A 17261-nucleotide genomic window follows, 5' to 3' on the forward strand; every position below is an offset into this window, starting at 1 on the left:
CTTGGCAACCACCCAAGAGTGTGCCTCCCATTCAGCCTGAAGGACTAGGTATGAACTTATGAAATATGACTTATTAAATATGTCAACTTATTATTATAAACTATTTTCATAGACCTATCAAAGTTATTTAAAAAGATTGGCACTGTTATAAGACCTAGAAAAATGTTTTAATGTAATTTCTGTCAGTTTAGTAAAAACTTAGAGATAACACAACAGCATCAAAAATAATGGAAAAAAACTTTTTACTTATTGGGACCACAGATCACCCCAGGGCTATCAATTTAAAGAGGGAAGTTATTGGAAGAAAAATGATCTGATAGCTATTGGATATCTGATGAAAAATTTGCTTTTCAAATTTCAATTTGGTAACTGTAAATTTATATACAGCTTGGAGAATAAAAAGGCATTTTTAAAACTAATGATACATGCAATAATTTATGTAAATTTACTTAATTTACTTTGTCATAATCTGGTGTGCCTCAGGTGGACCAGCATCTTCCATACTCTATCTTTGATTGGTCTGCTCTGTGGGCTGGGGGGGGTGGGGGTAGTACATTTCTCACAATGGGAAGCATTACAGCGGAGACTGTACTTAAGCACAGAGCACTTGGCAGTGAAGCTGTGGAAGCGATTTAAGCTCTAATAAATATTAACTTTTGCATGCAGGACTGGCTACAGAATTTGCAGGGCCCAGTGCAAAAGGAAAAGTCACGGCCCCTTGTTCCAAAGTTATTCAACATTTCAAGATGGTGACAGCAGAGCATTAAACCAAGCACGTGGCCCAGCTAAGCATGGAATTTGTGTTACTGCACAGATCACATACCTAGGAATGAGAGGAGAATGACAAAGAAATGAAAATAAATTTCTGGGAAACAGGAAGTGAATGAAAGCATGCTGACAAATGAAACAGGGGGGAAAAAAAAAAAGAATCTGCAGCCCAAAGCAATTTCAAGACAAATATGCAGCAGAATTGCGAATGGACTTTTCAGGCATTATCTGGATCTGGGGCTGGCGGGTGCAGCGCGAGGAGGCACAAGAACTCTATTAGTTGGTGCTTGCAATTCACCATTTCCCTCTGCCAGCAAAATCAGCTTAGTGACTCCATGCAGGCATAAAACTGGGATCTCACCTCTGAAGAAATTTAACCAACAGCCCAGGGAAAATTAATGCTGACCTAGGAGGGAAACAAATACACATCACAAATAGAAGAGGAAAAAAACCACATCGGCTATCTAGAAAAATCAGCTCAGATCTTCATGATCGTTTATGAAAAAACAACCAAGAATTACCAGACAGGAAGAATTACAGCAGTATAAATGGGAAGGAACTAGATAAAGTAACAGAAAAGGGCACAAGGAACACAATTCTGTCAACAGAAGAAACATTTAAAAATTGTTATCCTCAGAGATATTTGACCAGTGCACTCATGAAACAAAAGCCTGGTGCGATTAAACAAAAAAGAGGTCTTACAAAGTATTTTTGGTTAATAGCCAAAATGGCTTTTTAAAATTTTAATAGAAGGTTTGGAAGATAACACTAAGATATTTCCCAAAGCATTAAGTTAAGAAGATAAATAAAATACATGAGAGGGGGAAAAGATAACTAAAGGAAATTGTCCGAGGAGGCTGCCATCTGCCTGACAGATTTCCTGAACATGCTAAATCAGAGAAAATGGCAGGAAAGAAATTTCAAAGAAATAACAGAAACAATTTCCAGAGAGGGAGAAAGAAATGAATTTTCAGCTAAAAAAGGGCCAAATGGGTGCAAAACAGATTAAATTTAAAAAGACCCCCCAATTGGAAATATTATGGTGATATTTCAGAACATGGTAAATAATTAAAAGATCACAAATGCTTCCCAAGGGAAAACAACAGTTCCCCGCCAAGAAGTGAAGAGAATGACACATTTCTGAGCATCAACATTGGAAGCATAGGTCAGTGGAACTATGCCTTTGAGATCAAAGACAAACTGATACTGAACCTAAAATTCCGTGCTAGGCAAATTATAAAGGTGTGGGCAAAAGAAGGACCTTTTGAAACATACACCTACAACTACTCAAAATTTGTGCCTCCCGAACACCGTTTTAGAGCAGTTTACTTGAGCGGTACTCCAGCAAGATGTATACAAGAAAGGTCAGTTTAAACTCGGGAACCAAGTGAAAGAAACTACAGGTCACCTCTCAGCTTGAAGACCAGAAATTATTAGTGTAAGTGAGAGCAGAAAGTTAGTAGCTTTCTGAAGTCTTCAAAACGAATTCATCGATGAGGCGCCTGGGTGACTCCGTCGGTTAAGCAGCTGCCTTCAGCTCAGGTTAAGATCTCAGGGTCCTGGGTCCAAGATCTCAGCCACCAGGCTGGCTCCCTTGCTCTGTGGGGAATCTCCACCTTCCCCCCTGCTTGTGCGTGCTCCCCCCCCCCTTAAATAAGTAAGTAAATAAATAAAGTCTTTTTTTAAAAAGAATTCGTTGAATTCCAAGCAACAGAAAGGCATGAAAAACTGTATGTTCTTAGAGATAAGGTAAAAAAGTCACAGGAAGAAAAAGAAAAGCAGAACGTCTAGTAAAAAAAAAACCCCAACAATGAAGATTGTATAAAAAATTCATCATTCAATAGAATGCAGATTAAAATATGGCATAATTTTGAGCGCAGTGTGAGTCCCCTTCACGTGACACAGAGGTCCGTGACTCCCAGCTGGGTGCTGGGAATACAGATGCGGTTCTTGTATCGGAGAAGCTCATGATTCAGCGAGAGGCACGACTGTGGGGACGAGACTCAGGATAGCGACTTCTGAAAACCGAACCACAGTTAAAGAAGCAGGACACAGACACGCAACTTCTCGCTTCCCCAATTCCCAAGTTCAGCTACAACCCTTACTCCACAGTCCCGCCCCAAACTTTCCCGCTTCCGCCCACAGCTCTCCGCGCTTCGGCCCATGAACTGAGCCTGCGCCAACCCTAGTGCGCTTGCGCCAAGCCCAGTCCTCTCCGAATGGCAAACCCGAGCGCATTCCAGGGGGACGGATAAACCTCGGGGTGGGGCGGAGTCTCGAGGCCAAATGACGGATGTGATTGGCCGGCCGCGGGGTACACATTCCTTTGTGGGCGGAGCCTCACCCTAGAGCCACGTCTAGTGAACTGTTCTCCTAATTTGGGAAGGGTCAGGCGCGGGCGGGGCGTGGAGCTGAGAGCCGCAGGGTGTGCGGCTGCGCCGAGCTCCGGGACAGGGCGTGTTCCTCGTTCCGGTCCTCGTTTTGCACTGACCGAGTGCATCTCTTGCCACTGAGGTGCGCCCTGCGGAAACCTGTGCTTCCCTCGCCCAGCTTTTTAGGCGCTGCCCTCCGCGGTGAGTGTGTGTGGCATCGCACTTGGGTTCGCCAGTCTGCGCGCCGCCGGAGCGGTATCGGACGCCTCCCACTCCCCTGTCCCGCCCCGTCCCCTCCCCCTCCTGCACCGGGACCCTGCCCGCTGATGCCCACCTTCCAAGGCTAGGGACGCCTCCCACTCCCCTGTCCCGCCCCGTCCCCTCCCCCTCCTGCACCGGGACCCTGCCCGCTGATGCCCACCTTCCAAGGCTAGGGACGCCTCCCACTCCCCTGTCCCGCCCCGTCCCCTCCCCCTCCTGCACCGGGACCCTGCCCGCTGATGCCCACCTTCCAAGGCTAGGGACGCCTCCCACTCCCCTGTCCCGCCCCGTCCCCTCCCCCTCCTGCACCGGGACCCTGCCCGCTGATGCCCACCTTCCAAGGCTAGGGACGCCTCCCACTCCCCTGTCCCGCCCCGTCCCCTCCCCCTCCTGCACCGGGACCCTGCCCGCTGATGCCCACCTTCCAAGGCTAGGGACGCCTCCCACTCCCCTGTCCCGCCCCGTCCCCTCCCCCTCCTGCACCGGGACCCTGCCCGCTGATGCCCACCTTCCAAGGCTAGGGACGCCTCCCACTCCCCTGTCCCGCCCCGTCCCCTCCCCCTCCTGCACCGGGACCCTGCCCGCTGATGTCCACCTTCCAAGGCTAGGGGAAAACTGGACAGTGCCAGCCCGGGGCGTCTCCCCTTTCCATCCCTGCACCTCCCCCCCCACCCCCCCCGGCCGTCGCCTACGTGCTTCGTTGTTGTCGTTTGGTACAGAATATGTCCAAGTCTCTGAAAAAGTTGGTGGAGGAGAGCCGGGAGAAGAACCAGCCGGAAGTGGACATGAGTGACCGGGGCATCTCCAACATGCTGGATGTCAACGGCTTGTGTAAGTTCTGGGCCTGGGCCTTCCCCTTGCAGCACCGGGAGGGTTTTTAAGTTTTCCAAGGAGCTGCCGGCCGCGGTATGAGAGGTGGTAATGATTCACATCGTCACGCCCTGCTTGTAAGCATCACCTGTCGAGAGAGCTTAGCTCAGAAAGTTAGCAATCAGGGTACGTTCCGTCCCGACTGGAGGACGAACCTGAGAGTCCAGGGTAAGAATCACAGACAGTTGTTGCTGGACCTCACCGTTGTCTATGCGAATTGTTGGCATTTGGGTGGATTTCCCACATAGTTTACTTAAAACCCACTTTATTTTTATTGAAAATCACTTTTGAATTATGCCTCCTTTCTCCTCATATAGTCTTCGACCCTTCAACAATTGCCACACAAAAGTTCTGTGATAACTGTTCTTATGCCTGGAGTATGTTAAACCTTTCTTGGCTCCTTACCCTTTTCTGGCTCTTTTTTTCTCCTTAGTTGAGGCGTTTGTTACCTCCTCCTCCTTGTGCTTGGCCTCTTGCCTCCAGTTTTGCTGACCCTGTGGTTTACTCACTGTATTGCTTTCTAGTGTTATTTTTCTGCAACATATCTTACCGTGTAACTCTCTCCTTTAAACCAGAGATTGCAGCTCAGATATCTTTTGGGGCCAAGGTCAGGGTGGTCATGAACTTCATAAAAAGTATCCTGTCAGAAGAGGGATGGCTGCTACATCTGCTCCTCACATCCAAACAACTGTCACCACCTGGGGATGTTGGCCTAGTGTTGCCGTAGTTGTTGTTAAGAAGACAAGAGTTCAGATTTTGACATGAAATTTCCTAATTTTTAGATGTTGGCAACTAATTCCGATATTTTAAACATACTTTATAGGTGAAATAAAACACGTCTTCAGGCCGAATGTGGCTTCAGTTTGGACCTTCTCCCTTAAACGCTTCTGGTTGTTCATTACCAACAGTAAGGCCCCAAGTTCTTTGGCGTGACATGCAAAGCCTTTCTGAATCTGACCCAAACCTCCCTTCCATGCCTTTGTCGTCCCCGCCATGCTGAACGAATTGCCCTCCTTGAACCAGGACACACTCTTTCAGGTCCTTGTGCCTTAGAAGTATTGTATCCTTCGTCTCCTCTTCCCCCCACATCCTCTCACTTATCTGTCAGGAGTCAGCCCACACACCATAGCCTTTGTGAAGCCTTCTCTGTCGGTGTCAAGCTAACAATCATCCCCTCTGTGAAGGTGGATATGCCTTGCTTCATGGCTATTGTTATACGAGATTGTGATGTGTTCTTAATCTAGATGTCTCTCGTCCACATCGGAGAGTGGGGGGAATATTGCTGTGCATTACTCATATTTGCCTTCTTTATAGTGCCTGGAACACAGTAGGTGCTCCAAAATGTTGGATGGATGAAGGAGAGCCTGATGGATTAGGCCTGAGGTTTGATGAGATCCAGACCGGGACGTGACATTGGAGAAGGAGGGGAGATGTCCAGGAGACCCTAAAAGATGATGCATTGCTCGTTAGGTATGGAGAGAGCAGAGTCAAATTTACTGTGAACCCATGGTTTGTGCCCAGGACAGGTTGGGGTTGGGGCTCTTTTTTTTTTTTTTTTTTTTAAAGATACGTATTTTTTTTTAAATAAAGCTTTATTTTTTTTTTTTAAGATTTTATTTATTTATTCATGAGAGAGAGAGAGAGAGAGAGGCAGAGGGAGAAGCAGGCTCCCCGCTGAGCAGGGAGCCCGATGTGGGACTCGATCCCAGGACCCTGGGATCATGACCTGAGCTGAAGGCAGACGCTTAACCATCTGAGCCACCCAGGTGCCCAGGGTTGGGGCTCTTGATACATCTCTGCGAAACGACAGGGGATGAGAAGTCATAGACAGTCTGCATTTGGTAACTCTCAGGAAGATTCCTGCCACTGAGCTTTAGCTTTTGTACTCATTAGCATCTTAGCCTCTTGAGATGAGTTGGCCTCTCTCAAGTGGTGATGGCTTCTTGGTGACAGCAACAGAGCCGCTGTGTCTGGGACTGAATTGGCCATTGCAGATCTGGATGTGTGTTTGCACTGCCCCTTCCCAGCTCTGCCTAGGTCGTGGTGAGCATGGGGGGCTCTGCTATAATGAAGGACGGTGAGCACAAGCAGGAGGCCTGGCTCCCCTGTACTTTTGGCCCCATGGCTCTCTGTTCCTCAGCACTGCAGGGGAACTTCATAGCCCTTGGCTGTGAAGAGGATTCTTTATGTAATATTTGTAAGTAAGGAGAGCAGCATAGCTATTTTGGTTCCCTTGCATTATCTCTTTGAAGCCTTGCCTTGTACTGAAGAAGAAAAGATAGCCACTTGCTTCCTGAAAAAGATGTTTCCGGTGTAGTAGTAGATGGTGAAAAGCAAGATCTTTCTTCTGTTCTCCCAGAGAAGTAGCTTGAGGAAGAACAAGACTGCTTGGGGAGTTCGGTGGAAGTGAATTTGGAGATTCGACCTTCTCCAGCATCTGTGGTGTGTGGTGTGTGGTGTGTGCAGACCCAAAGAGTGGCTGCTTTCTGCCGAAACTCCCTGACGTCTGGTCTCATGGAGACTGGAAGTTTCCAGGATGCTTTCAGAAGCCCATTCCCCCATTCATTTATTGGTGATGCACATAATGCTTCCTGGATATATTTATATATTAAAATATTTGACATAGTTGCATAAACTATAGCGTAAGAATTCCCTTATTTCTTTACTAGTAAAGTTTTAACTGTATTCATGAGGTTTTGTGTCTTACTATGAAGATTAAACACAGGGAAGAGTTCACTTGCATGGACAGAGAATGGTTATTGTGTCTCAAGGTTTTCCTTCATTATCCTTACTTTGTTGAGTTTCTCAAAAGATAAGAATTAAGTTTTGAAAATAAGAATGGGAATTTTGTTCTTACTGTAAGCACATGAACTATCTGTCTTTTTGCTTCGGAGAATTGTGTCATATAAATGCAGCACTTTACTTCCTTGAAGACAGTAAAGGGCCTTGAAAAAATGTTTTTGGGAGTTCAGGTACCAAAAGCTTTCTGATGGGGAAAACTTAATAGGCTGGAGACAGACATCAGACAGATTCTGATTTTCCGTTGAGCCAGATTCTCGATGCGGTCAGATCCCTCTCTGAGAGGCAGTGCTTACCAGTGGGGCCTTGGGGTTGCATAGGCTGGACTCAGATTCTCCATCTTGTGCATAGTGCTGTGTACTTTAGAGAAGCCGTTTAACCTTTCTGAGCCTCGAATCCTCTTCATCACATGGAAATGTAGGTACGCACTTGTTAGGACTGGATCAGTGCTTAAGGGCACTGAAGCATGTCTAGCACTTAGCGCACAGCCTGGTACTGAGTGAGCACGTACTGAATGTTAACTCTGATAGGAACATCCAGATAGAGCCGGGGAAGCCTCAGATATAACTGGTTCCGACATAGTCGATGGACTGGACCAAGGAGAGCATGGCTAATGAGTCTGGCTCAGGCCTTTTTGTCCTATGTTGATGTTTTCTCTGGTGGCTTTTTTTTTTTTTTTTTAAGATTTTATTTATTTGCGAGAGAGAGAATGAGAGACAGAGAGCATGAGAAGGGGGAGGGTCAGAGGGAGAAGCAGGCTCCCTGCCGAACAGGGAGCCCGACGTGGGACTCGATCCCGGGACTCCAGGATCATGACCTGAGCCGAAGGCAGTTGCTTAACCAACTGAGCCACCCAGGCGCCCTCTCTGGTGGCTTAATAGATCCTAGAACATTTGGCGCTTTTGTCCAGGATTCTTAAAGATTTAGATTGCTGTTTCTTTGAAATTACCCCTTCATTTTATCTTCCTTCCTATTTTTTTTCCTCACACACAGCATGAAATCTGCACACCCGTTCTCCTTAATGCTTCTAAGAGTAATGGTAGTAATTTTGTTCTCTTTATTGAAGAGATCTCATGGAGGAACTCTGCCACACTGTGGCTGTCCTCACCTGGGTGATAAAGCTGCTTTTGAAGGCTCCTGTAATCAGCTTCCGTGGGAGCAGAGAATTCCATTAGTAGCCAGGGAGACTTTTTTCATTTCGTTTATTGCCCTCTAGATGGTCAAACTTTTATCAGGTTCCCCCCCCGCCCCCACCAGGTTAGACTAAAGTATCTTTCAGATAAATTATAAAAAAGAAAAATAACCTGCCTTTGAGACAGTGGTCTTGCTAAAGAACCATGCAAAATAATCAACATAATCACGGGTTTTCTGGAAGGGCTGTTTCGAAAGCCCCGTTAAACCTGGAAGTGGTCACCCTGTTAGGAGTTTTTATCAATGCAGGCTGTCTCTGAGGAAAGAGAAAGGAGCTGGGAAGACCATGTCATGTTAGCTGTGATCTTTAGTAAGACCTTTCCTTTTTTATTTTTCTAAGTTGCTCAGATATGCCCATCTTTGTATTTTTCAACCTGCGGGATCTTGGCCTGGGAAGCCCTTTTCCCTTTTCTCCCCAGCCAGCCTCCTCCACCCCTTGGCAGTTAGCACTTGCTGAAGGAAGGAATGACCTGTCCATCCACATGGCTCCAGTCTTGGGTCACCTCCTCTGAGAAGCTCCCCAGGTGCTAATTTTAACCCACCGTCCCATCAGCCTGGTTTCAGTAGCTCTTCCGGGCCTGGTGTGCACTTGTCCAGTGCTTGGAGAAAGTTCACTGACGAAGGATAGCTCTCAGTTAAGAGTTGGGGTGAGCTAGGCTAGAAAACATAGCAGAGAAGGAACATATCCTCGGACTCTTTTGCAGACCTCGCCCCAACTCTCCAGAGGGAAGGCCTGTTACAACCAGCAGGAGCAGGCTACAAACTGTTCGGGATTCTATTTTTGATTTCAGGACAGTGTAACACTGAAAATGTCTCCCCCAGACAAGAAATAACTTACGAATAATTGGGACCCCTTTTGGTGTGACTGAACTAATAACGAGCTTTTACTATTTTTCAGTCTTTTGACATTTCAGCCATGATAGGACATGTCAGCCATGGCCTCTTTTTTGGTAAGCAGCTTTTTATCCCCCCCAGTTGTGTAACCTTGGGCAAGTCACTTAACTTCTCAGTGCCTCATGCATCTATAAAACGGGAGTAGTAAGATTAGTAGACCTTGTAGAATTGCCGTGAGTTGTCATCTGTCAAGTAGCTAGTATGGAATCTGGCCTGTCTCAGTCCGCTTGGGCTCCTGTAGCAGGACCAAGGCTGGGTGGCTTACAAGCAACAGAAATTTATTTCTTACGTTTCTGGAGGCTGGAAGTCTAAGATCAAGGCACAGGCAGGTTCGGTATTTGGTGAGGATTTACTTCCTGGCTCATAGACCGCTGTGTCCTCAGCGTCCTCCTAGGTTGAAAGGGGTAAGGGACCTCTCTCAGGTGTCTTTTATAAGGACACTAATCTCATTCCCGAGGGCTCCACCCTTATGACCTAGTTACTTCCCAAAGCCCCCCCACCTCCTAATCCCATCACAGATGGGTGTTAGGTGTCAGTATATGAATTTTGGGGGGACACAAACTTTCAGTAGCATGGCACATATTAGTCTTAATATGCACTATTACTGGTATTTTAAAAATCTGTTTTATCTGTGTGTAAAAAATGGAAAACCATGTCTCTTTAGTTTTTAGAATTCTCAGTAATGGTGCTTTTTCCGGTGACCTTCACCTGCTTGTCTCTCTGTTTGATTACATCTGGGCACCCAGTGCCTCTTTGCTCACCTGCTTGAGAATTCCCAAGAAGTTAGATGGGCATGTCTGATGTGACAGGGCCAGGAGGAAAACGGTGGCCTCACCTGGCAAATTCTGAGCCCTGGACAACGTGGGAGGTGTCTGGGGAGGCAGCGGGGCATTTCATAGGATTTCGGTTGTGATGTGCTTGTGGCTTTTGAGAATGACAGGCATTAAAAATGTTAGCCATTTTTTCAACTAATAAGTAAAATATCATATATCCTCCCAATAGCTGTTTATTGAATTTATTATCATTTTTTTTCCAGGATGGGTGCTATCCAAGCCAAGTCTCTTTGGGAGTTTCCTACATATTGAATCTTTAATTGTCCATTGATAAAGTAGTAGTTGCTACGTTAAGAAAACTGTAAGCTGTCTAATGAATCTGAGGTAGTTAGATTTTTATCGTCAGAAACCATAACACCCACTGCTTTGCCATTATCGTCAGCTCTTTATTGTGATAATCAGTGCTAGAATCGGTATGGATAATAATCGAGAGCCATATCCTGCCTCTTCTTTCCATAAATTTACATAAACCTGGTTCAAAGAAATTTGATCTTAGTATATGAGATCCACTGTTACCAAGCAAAAACTAGAGATGATTTCTCTGCGTCACCTTTGCTTCCTTGAATAGCAAGTTTGCGCAGGTTGGTTTTTTATTTTTTAAAGCAAAAGAACATGAAGATGGGGCGGAGGAGCAGTCTGTGGAGATCAAGTGCCTGGCCGGCAGGGGTCAGTGTTGAGCCTCTGTGTTTTGCTCCCAGCTTCCTCGGGAGCCTACACACCATCTCCTGCCCCATCGTCCACTGCTACCTGGGTAGTTGCATCCTTTCTCCTCATGCCTCCTCATGCCCCTTTTATGGTACTTCACGCATGAAACTCACAGTCCACAAACCTCACCTCTGTTAGGTTCTGTCTGATCCGGAGTATCTGTAGTATTGGCATGTTTCATAACCGCCTTGCCGGCCCAAAGCAAGGCCCGGAGGCCCAGGGGCTTCTGAATGGAGAGGTGCAGACCCATCAGTGTGTTTGCCCCATGAAACATGAGGGAGAAATGGAATCTGCAGGGCCCCCCTTGGGCAGATGTCACCGGGGTGAGCTGCTTGACAATGTGAAATGGTATTTTGGATTTGAGGTATTGGTTAAACCAGGAAGACACAGGAAGGTGTAACATTCTCTGCTTTATTAGTCTGCTAGGGGCTTCCATACAAAAAAGCACAGACCGGGGGCGCTTAAAGAACAGGCATTTATGTCTCACAGTGCTGGAGGCTGAGAGTCCGAGACCACAGCGTTTGCAGGGCTGGGTTTCCCCTCGGCTCTGGCGGTGTCCTCACGGGGTCTTTCCCCTGTGGACCCACGGCTGTGGTGTTTCTCTGCGTGTCCACGTCCCTCTTCTCAGAAGGACACCAGTCGTTTGGATTACAGCTCACTTGAATGGCCTCGTTTTAACTTCTTCATCTCGTTACAAGTCTTGTCTCCACATCAGGGCACATTCTGAGACACTGGGGGTTGGGCTTCGGCATACAAAGTTTAGGGGGCCACAGTTCAGCTCATAGCATCTACATGAGAGGTGTTGAATGATCTACGCGTGAGTGCTTAGGTTGCTTATGCTTTTATAATATCACCCTTCCGGGCAGATGATAATAGTCCGTGTTCTACCGGCTGGGGAAGCAGAAAGTTCTCTGGAGCCCCAGCACCACACAGGTAGTGGTGGAGTGGGAGTTCACGCTCAAGTGTGGCCCACACTTTGTTCCATACACTGTACCGTGTTGTTTGCACCCCTGAAGTGCGACGGGGGCTGGTTCAGATGTGAAGGAGTGGTGATTGTCGGGGCTGACTGGCGCCACAGGACTGACCTCAAGGCCTTCAGTTGCAGAATTCTTTAAAAACACTGTACTAGGCAAATAAAACGTGTCATTCGGCCGGCCCTGCCAGCTTAGAAGCGTAGGTTTATCATGCTGTTGCTGAATTTTAATGGTTGAAGAAAACACTAGGAGCAACTTTTTTATCTGGTCAATGTGACCCTCCCCCTTTCCTTACGGTTTTCTGAAAAACCATTAATTTTAACTGAATTTAATGATCAGATGTGAGATCTCTTTACTGTATACGGATTCATTTTTTCTGTCCTCAAACAGAACGTTAGCTTAAAACACTGTGAAGTATGGTGCTGGAGAGATTCTGTTGGGGAAATACTGGTTCTTAGAATAAACCTGAATACACGAAATGTTAACTTTAGTTATAATCTACCTGAACTTCATAAAGAACCTTTTCATTTACTATATTTCTCTTCATATCTGTTAATTATTTCTCTGGACTCAGAATAGTTTATAACTTTACAGCTAAAGTGAGTCAAATGAAAGGCACACATCACACCAGCTAATTGGGAAGGGGTCTTGGCCTCTCAGACCAGAGACTGGTAACATGCTTTGCAACCACAGCATATGAATGGTTGTTTTGCAGATACTCATATGTCAAGTGGTTTTTTTCAGAGCTGTAAATATTTAAGCCCTCAGGTTATGAGGAAGATACCTGTTTAACCTATTAAAAATTTGTATCCTTCCAATTGTGCATCCTTTATCAGAAGCTTTCAAAATAATTGATAATATAATTAAAATATGCTATATATACATACTATACAAATACATTACTTACCATGTGCCAGGTTATTGTACTAAAGCTTTCCTTATGGATTATTTTTTTTAAAGATTTATTTATTTTTGAGAGAGCACATGCAAGCAGGGAGGAGCAGCAAGAGAGGGAGAGAGAGAGAATCTCAAGCAGACTCCCCGCTGAGCATGGATTCCCAACACGGGGCTCGATCCCAGGACCCCGGGATCATGACCTGAGCCAAAGTCAGACGCTTAACCGACTGAGCCCCCCCAGGCGCCCCTTACTGATTATTTCTTTTAAACCCACAGTTTCATCATGATTGTTGTCATCCTCATCATCCCGTTTAGAGCTGAACTAAAGTTAACTTGCTTCCAGTCACATAGCTAATAAGAATAGAGCCAGGATTTGAACCCAGGTAGTCAGGCTTTAGAAACTGTGCTCTTAGCTTACGCTGTCTGGCCTCATGTCACCATCATTTTTGACAGGCACATGTACCTGCAAAGATGAAACAGCTAACTCACCAAGCGTACACAGAGTGACTACTGACAGTCCAATCCTGTTCTAGAAGCCGTGGTACCTGCTCTCTGTGGGCTAATAATTCTGTATTGATGTAGGAATGCATTTGGGGATGCTGACCTGCCCATGCTGACTGGGCCAAGGAAACAGGAACCTTCTTTCTCAAACACTTACACATACTTTATTTATTTATTTTTTTTTTAAAGATCTTATTTATTTATTTATTTGAGAGAGAGAGAGAGAGCGAGAGCACATGAGAGGGGGGAGGGTCAGAGGGAGAAGCAGACTCCCTGCCGAGCAGGGAGCCCGATGCGGAACTCGATCCCGGGACTCTGGGATCGTGACCTGAGCCAAAGGCAGTTGCTTAACCAACTGAGCCACCCAGGCGCCCTAAAAATTTTATTTATTTATTTGAGAGAGAGAGAGTGCAAGCACGAGTGGGGGGAAGGGGCAGAGGAAGAGGGAGAAGCAGACTCTCCGCTGAGCGTGGAGCCTGACGTGGGGCTCGATCCCGGCACTGCGAGATCATGACCTGAGCCAAAGTCAGACGCTTAACCGACTGAGCCACCCAGGCGCCCCCTTACACATACTTTAAAAAAAAAAAATCCACTTCAGAAACACTTTATTGAAGCGTTCATTTGGATCAGTGTATATGTCTCGATACAGCGTGACACATTTTTAAACCAACAGCCTGGGAAGCCTTGCACCTCCCGCTCATTATCCCTTCAAGGATGCACACTGTCCTGACTCCGAAAACATAGTTTTGCCTCTTTTTATACATCATTAAATAAAAGAGGATTATATGTGCTCACTCTTGAGTATCTGATTCTCTTGCTTAGCATCATGTGAGGTTCATTCATGCTGTAAAGTTGGCTTTAGGTCCAGCGTGTGAGTTCTGCCTCAGTTCATTCCTTCACTCCCCTGTGGCCAGACATTTGGGTCATTTCCAGATGAGGGCGGTCATGAATGATGCTGCTTTGAACCTCTGAACCCAGGTCTTTGGGTGAACACACATAATCATTTCTGTAGGTTATGGACCCAGGAATGGAATTGTTGGTTCAGGAATGTGCTCTTCCATACTTTTAAAAATGGAAGGCAAGAATCACCAAAATGGGCAAGACTCTCGAAACTTCTACGACAGGCAAAGGGTGAATGTTGTTAATGCGTAGTGAGATCTTGCAGCCCATGCTGGCCAGGTCAGGTGCTTGTTCTGTATGTTGCCCTCTTCCCAGAAGGCTTGTTTGCACCTCAAGCCTGTCTCTGAGAAGTACCTTGTTTGTCGGTCAGTACCTTCTCTACTACTAGCTTGCCAACTTGGCTGCAAATTAGACCCACCTAGGGAACTTTTCAACTTCCTAATGCTTAGGCCACACCCCAGACTGATTAAAGGAGAAGCTCTGAGTGTGGAAACAGGTGTCAGAAGTTTTGCTTAAACCAGTGAGTTTGCCTCCTTCCACACCATAGTTGTGCAGTCACTGTTCAAACTCCTCTTGTTCATTTTTGGCCTGTGGGAGCCTCTTCTAGTTGGTTCTCCCATCCACTTGACCTGGTCTTTCCATTGGAAGGACTGTCTTCAGACAGCTTCCTTGCCATCTGCAGTACCAGGCTGTTCCCGATGTGTCTAAATTCCAGCCCCAGACCTAGAATCAGCCAGTCCTCTAAGAAACCCTGTTGGGGTGCCTGGGTGGCTCAGTCGGTTAAGCGTCTGCCTTCAGCTCAGGTCATGATCCCAGGGTCCTGGGATTGAGCCCCTCATCAGGCTCCCTGCTCAGAGGGGAGCCTGCTTCTCCCTCTCCCTCTGCCTTCTGCTCCCCCTGCTTGTGCTCTCTTTCTCTCTCTGTCAAGTAAATAAATAAAAAATCTTAAAAAACAAAACAAAAACAGAAACGCTGTTTTTGTTTGTCTGTCTTAGAGGGAAGTATAAATATTAGCCCCAATCTGGGCTCTAGGGTACTCCTCACTGCTGGGCCGTTCGTGTTTTTTAGGACTTTTTAAATGGATAGGGCTAAGTTAAAACCATATTTTTTTTTTTCGTTTATAAAATGTTTATTGAAGTTTTTTGCCTATTTTTTAATTTTATTTTTTAATTTTTATTCTTATGTTAATCCCCATGCATTACATCATTAGTTTTAGATGAAGTGTTCCATGATTCATTGTTTGTGCATAACAACCAGTGCTCCATGCAGAATGTGCCCTCTTCAATACCCACCACCAGGCTAACCCATCCTCCCACCCCCCTCCCCTCTAGAACCCTGTTTGTTTTTCAGAGTCCATCGTCTCTCATGGTTCGTCTACCCCTCCGATTTCCCCCGCTTCATTCTTCCCCTCCTGCTACCTTCTTCTTCTTTTTTTTTTTTTCTTAACATATATTGCATTATTTGTTTCAGAGGTACAGATCTGAGATTCAACAGTCTTGCACAATTCATAGCGCTTACCAGAGCACATACCCTCCCCAGTGTCTATCACCCAGTCACTCCACTTCAACAACACTCAGTTTGTTTCCTGCGATCAAGAATTCCTCATATCAGTGAGATCATATGATACCTGTCTTTCTCTGTAAAACCATATTTTTAAAGATAAAATATCTAGTGAGTTCTGATTCAAATATAGGACTGCAAAGGCTTTTCCTTCTACATTACACGTCTGTTGTGTGTCTTCCATGCTGAGAATCCTGATTCTCGGGGATACAAATAGTGAGAGAACTAGAATGGCTCAGAGTTTCTGACTTGGTATGTTGGTATGTTACACGCAATTGTCAGTACTAAGATCCCCACTGATCTTGCTGAAAACCGTTGTTTTGTGTGTATACTCTCCCCTCCTGTTTTTGTTTTTATCGGACTTTATTTTTTAAAGCAGTTTCCCCTGTCATTAACATCTGACTTAAGTGTGGTGATTTATTAAAATTGATGGGCCAGTGTCCAGAAATTATTAACTGTAGTCCATAGTTTCTTCCGTGTTGTAACATTCTCTGGGTTTTAACAAATGCGTAATGTCTTACAGGATGGTTTCACTGCCCTAAATATCCTCTGCACTCCACTTACTTTGCTCTCTCTCCCTTATTACCTCCCTGCAAACCCCAGGCAACCATTGGAATTTTATGTCTGTAGTTTCGTTTTTTCCAGAATGTCATATAGTTGAAATCCTATAGTATGTAATCTTTATAGAAAGTCTTCTTTTACTTAGCGATGTGGATTTAAGGTTCTTCTGTGTCTTTTCTTGGCTTGATGGCTCATATCTTTTTATTATTTAGAAATTTTTTTTTAGTATAGTTGACACACAATGTTATATTAGCTTCAGGTGTACAACGTAGTGATGAAACTTCTGATTTCCTTATGCTATGCTCACCACAGGTGTAGCTACCCTCTGTCACCATACAACGCTATTATGGTATCACGGACTGTATTCCCTGTGTTGTACCTTTTTTTTTCTTTTTCTCTTTTTTTTTTTTGAGAGAGAGAGAGAGTGGGAGTATGGTGGCGGGAGGGGCAGAGGGAGAGAGAATCTTAAGCAGGCTCCACGATGAGCGTGGAGCCCCAATGTGGGGCTCGATCTCACGACCTGAGCCAAAATCAAGAGTCAGATGCTTAACCGACTGAGCCGCCCAGGCGCCCACCCCATACTGTACATTTTATTCCCATGACTTACTCCATAACTGAAAGCCTGAATCTCCTACTCCTCTTCCCTCTGGCAACCATCAGTTTGTTCTCTGTATTTGCAAGTCTGATCTGCTTTTTGTTTTTTTATTCATTTGTTTTTTTTTTACATATCTTTGTATTATTGAATAACGCTCCATTGTCTGGATGTGCCACAGTTAACTTACCCACTCTCCCACTGAAGGGCATCTTGGTGGCTTCCAAGTTTGGGCACTTATGAATAAAGCTGCTGTAAACATCCATGTACAGATTTTTGTGTGGTTACAGTTTTTTAACTCGTTTGCATAAATACCAAGGAACACAATTGTTAGATCATATGGTAAGAGTATAGTTCGTTTAATAAGAAACTGACAAAATGTCTCCCAAAGTGGCTCTACCATTTTGTGTTCCTTCAAGTGATGTATGAGAGTTCTTTCTGTTTCTCCTCACCAGAATTTGGTGGTGTCAGTGCCCTGGATTTTAACCATTCTAATAGGTGTGTCGTGGTATCTCGTTGTTTTAATTTCTGATTCCTTAATGGCATATGATATAGACAGTATTTTCACATGCTTATTTGCCAT

At 45.4% G+C, this 17261-nt stretch overlaps 1 protein-coding gene across 2 annotated transcripts in view; it reads left to right on the plus strand.

The window, feature by feature from the left end:
- The first annotated feature begins 3179 nt into the window (after positions 1–3179).
- Positions 3180–17261, plus strand: part of RSU1 (Ras suppressor protein 1) — a 193226-nt gene continuing 179144 nt past the window's right edge. Inside the window, exons 1-2 of one of the 2 annotated variants that reach the window (XM_064592010.1) lie at positions 3180–3341; positions 4121–4232. In XM_064592010.1, the coding sequence (XP_064448080.1) occupies positions 4124–4232 (109 nt within the window). In that variant the 5' untranslated portion in view covers positions 3180–3341; positions 4121–4123. The remainder of the gene's footprint in view (positions 3342–4120; positions 4233–17261) is intronic. The other variant, XM_064592009.1, reaches the window with a different exon arrangement.

The sequence above is a fragment of the Mirounga angustirostris genome, unplaced genomic scaffold, assembly GCF_029215605.1.
Source record: "Mirounga angustirostris isolate CCGP_5_RB_7025 unplaced genomic scaffold, mMirAng1.0.hap1 SCAF_5, whole genome shotgun sequence".
NCBI classification, from domain to species: domain Eukaryota; kingdom Metazoa; phylum Chordata; class Mammalia; order Carnivora; family Phocidae; genus Mirounga; species Mirounga angustirostris.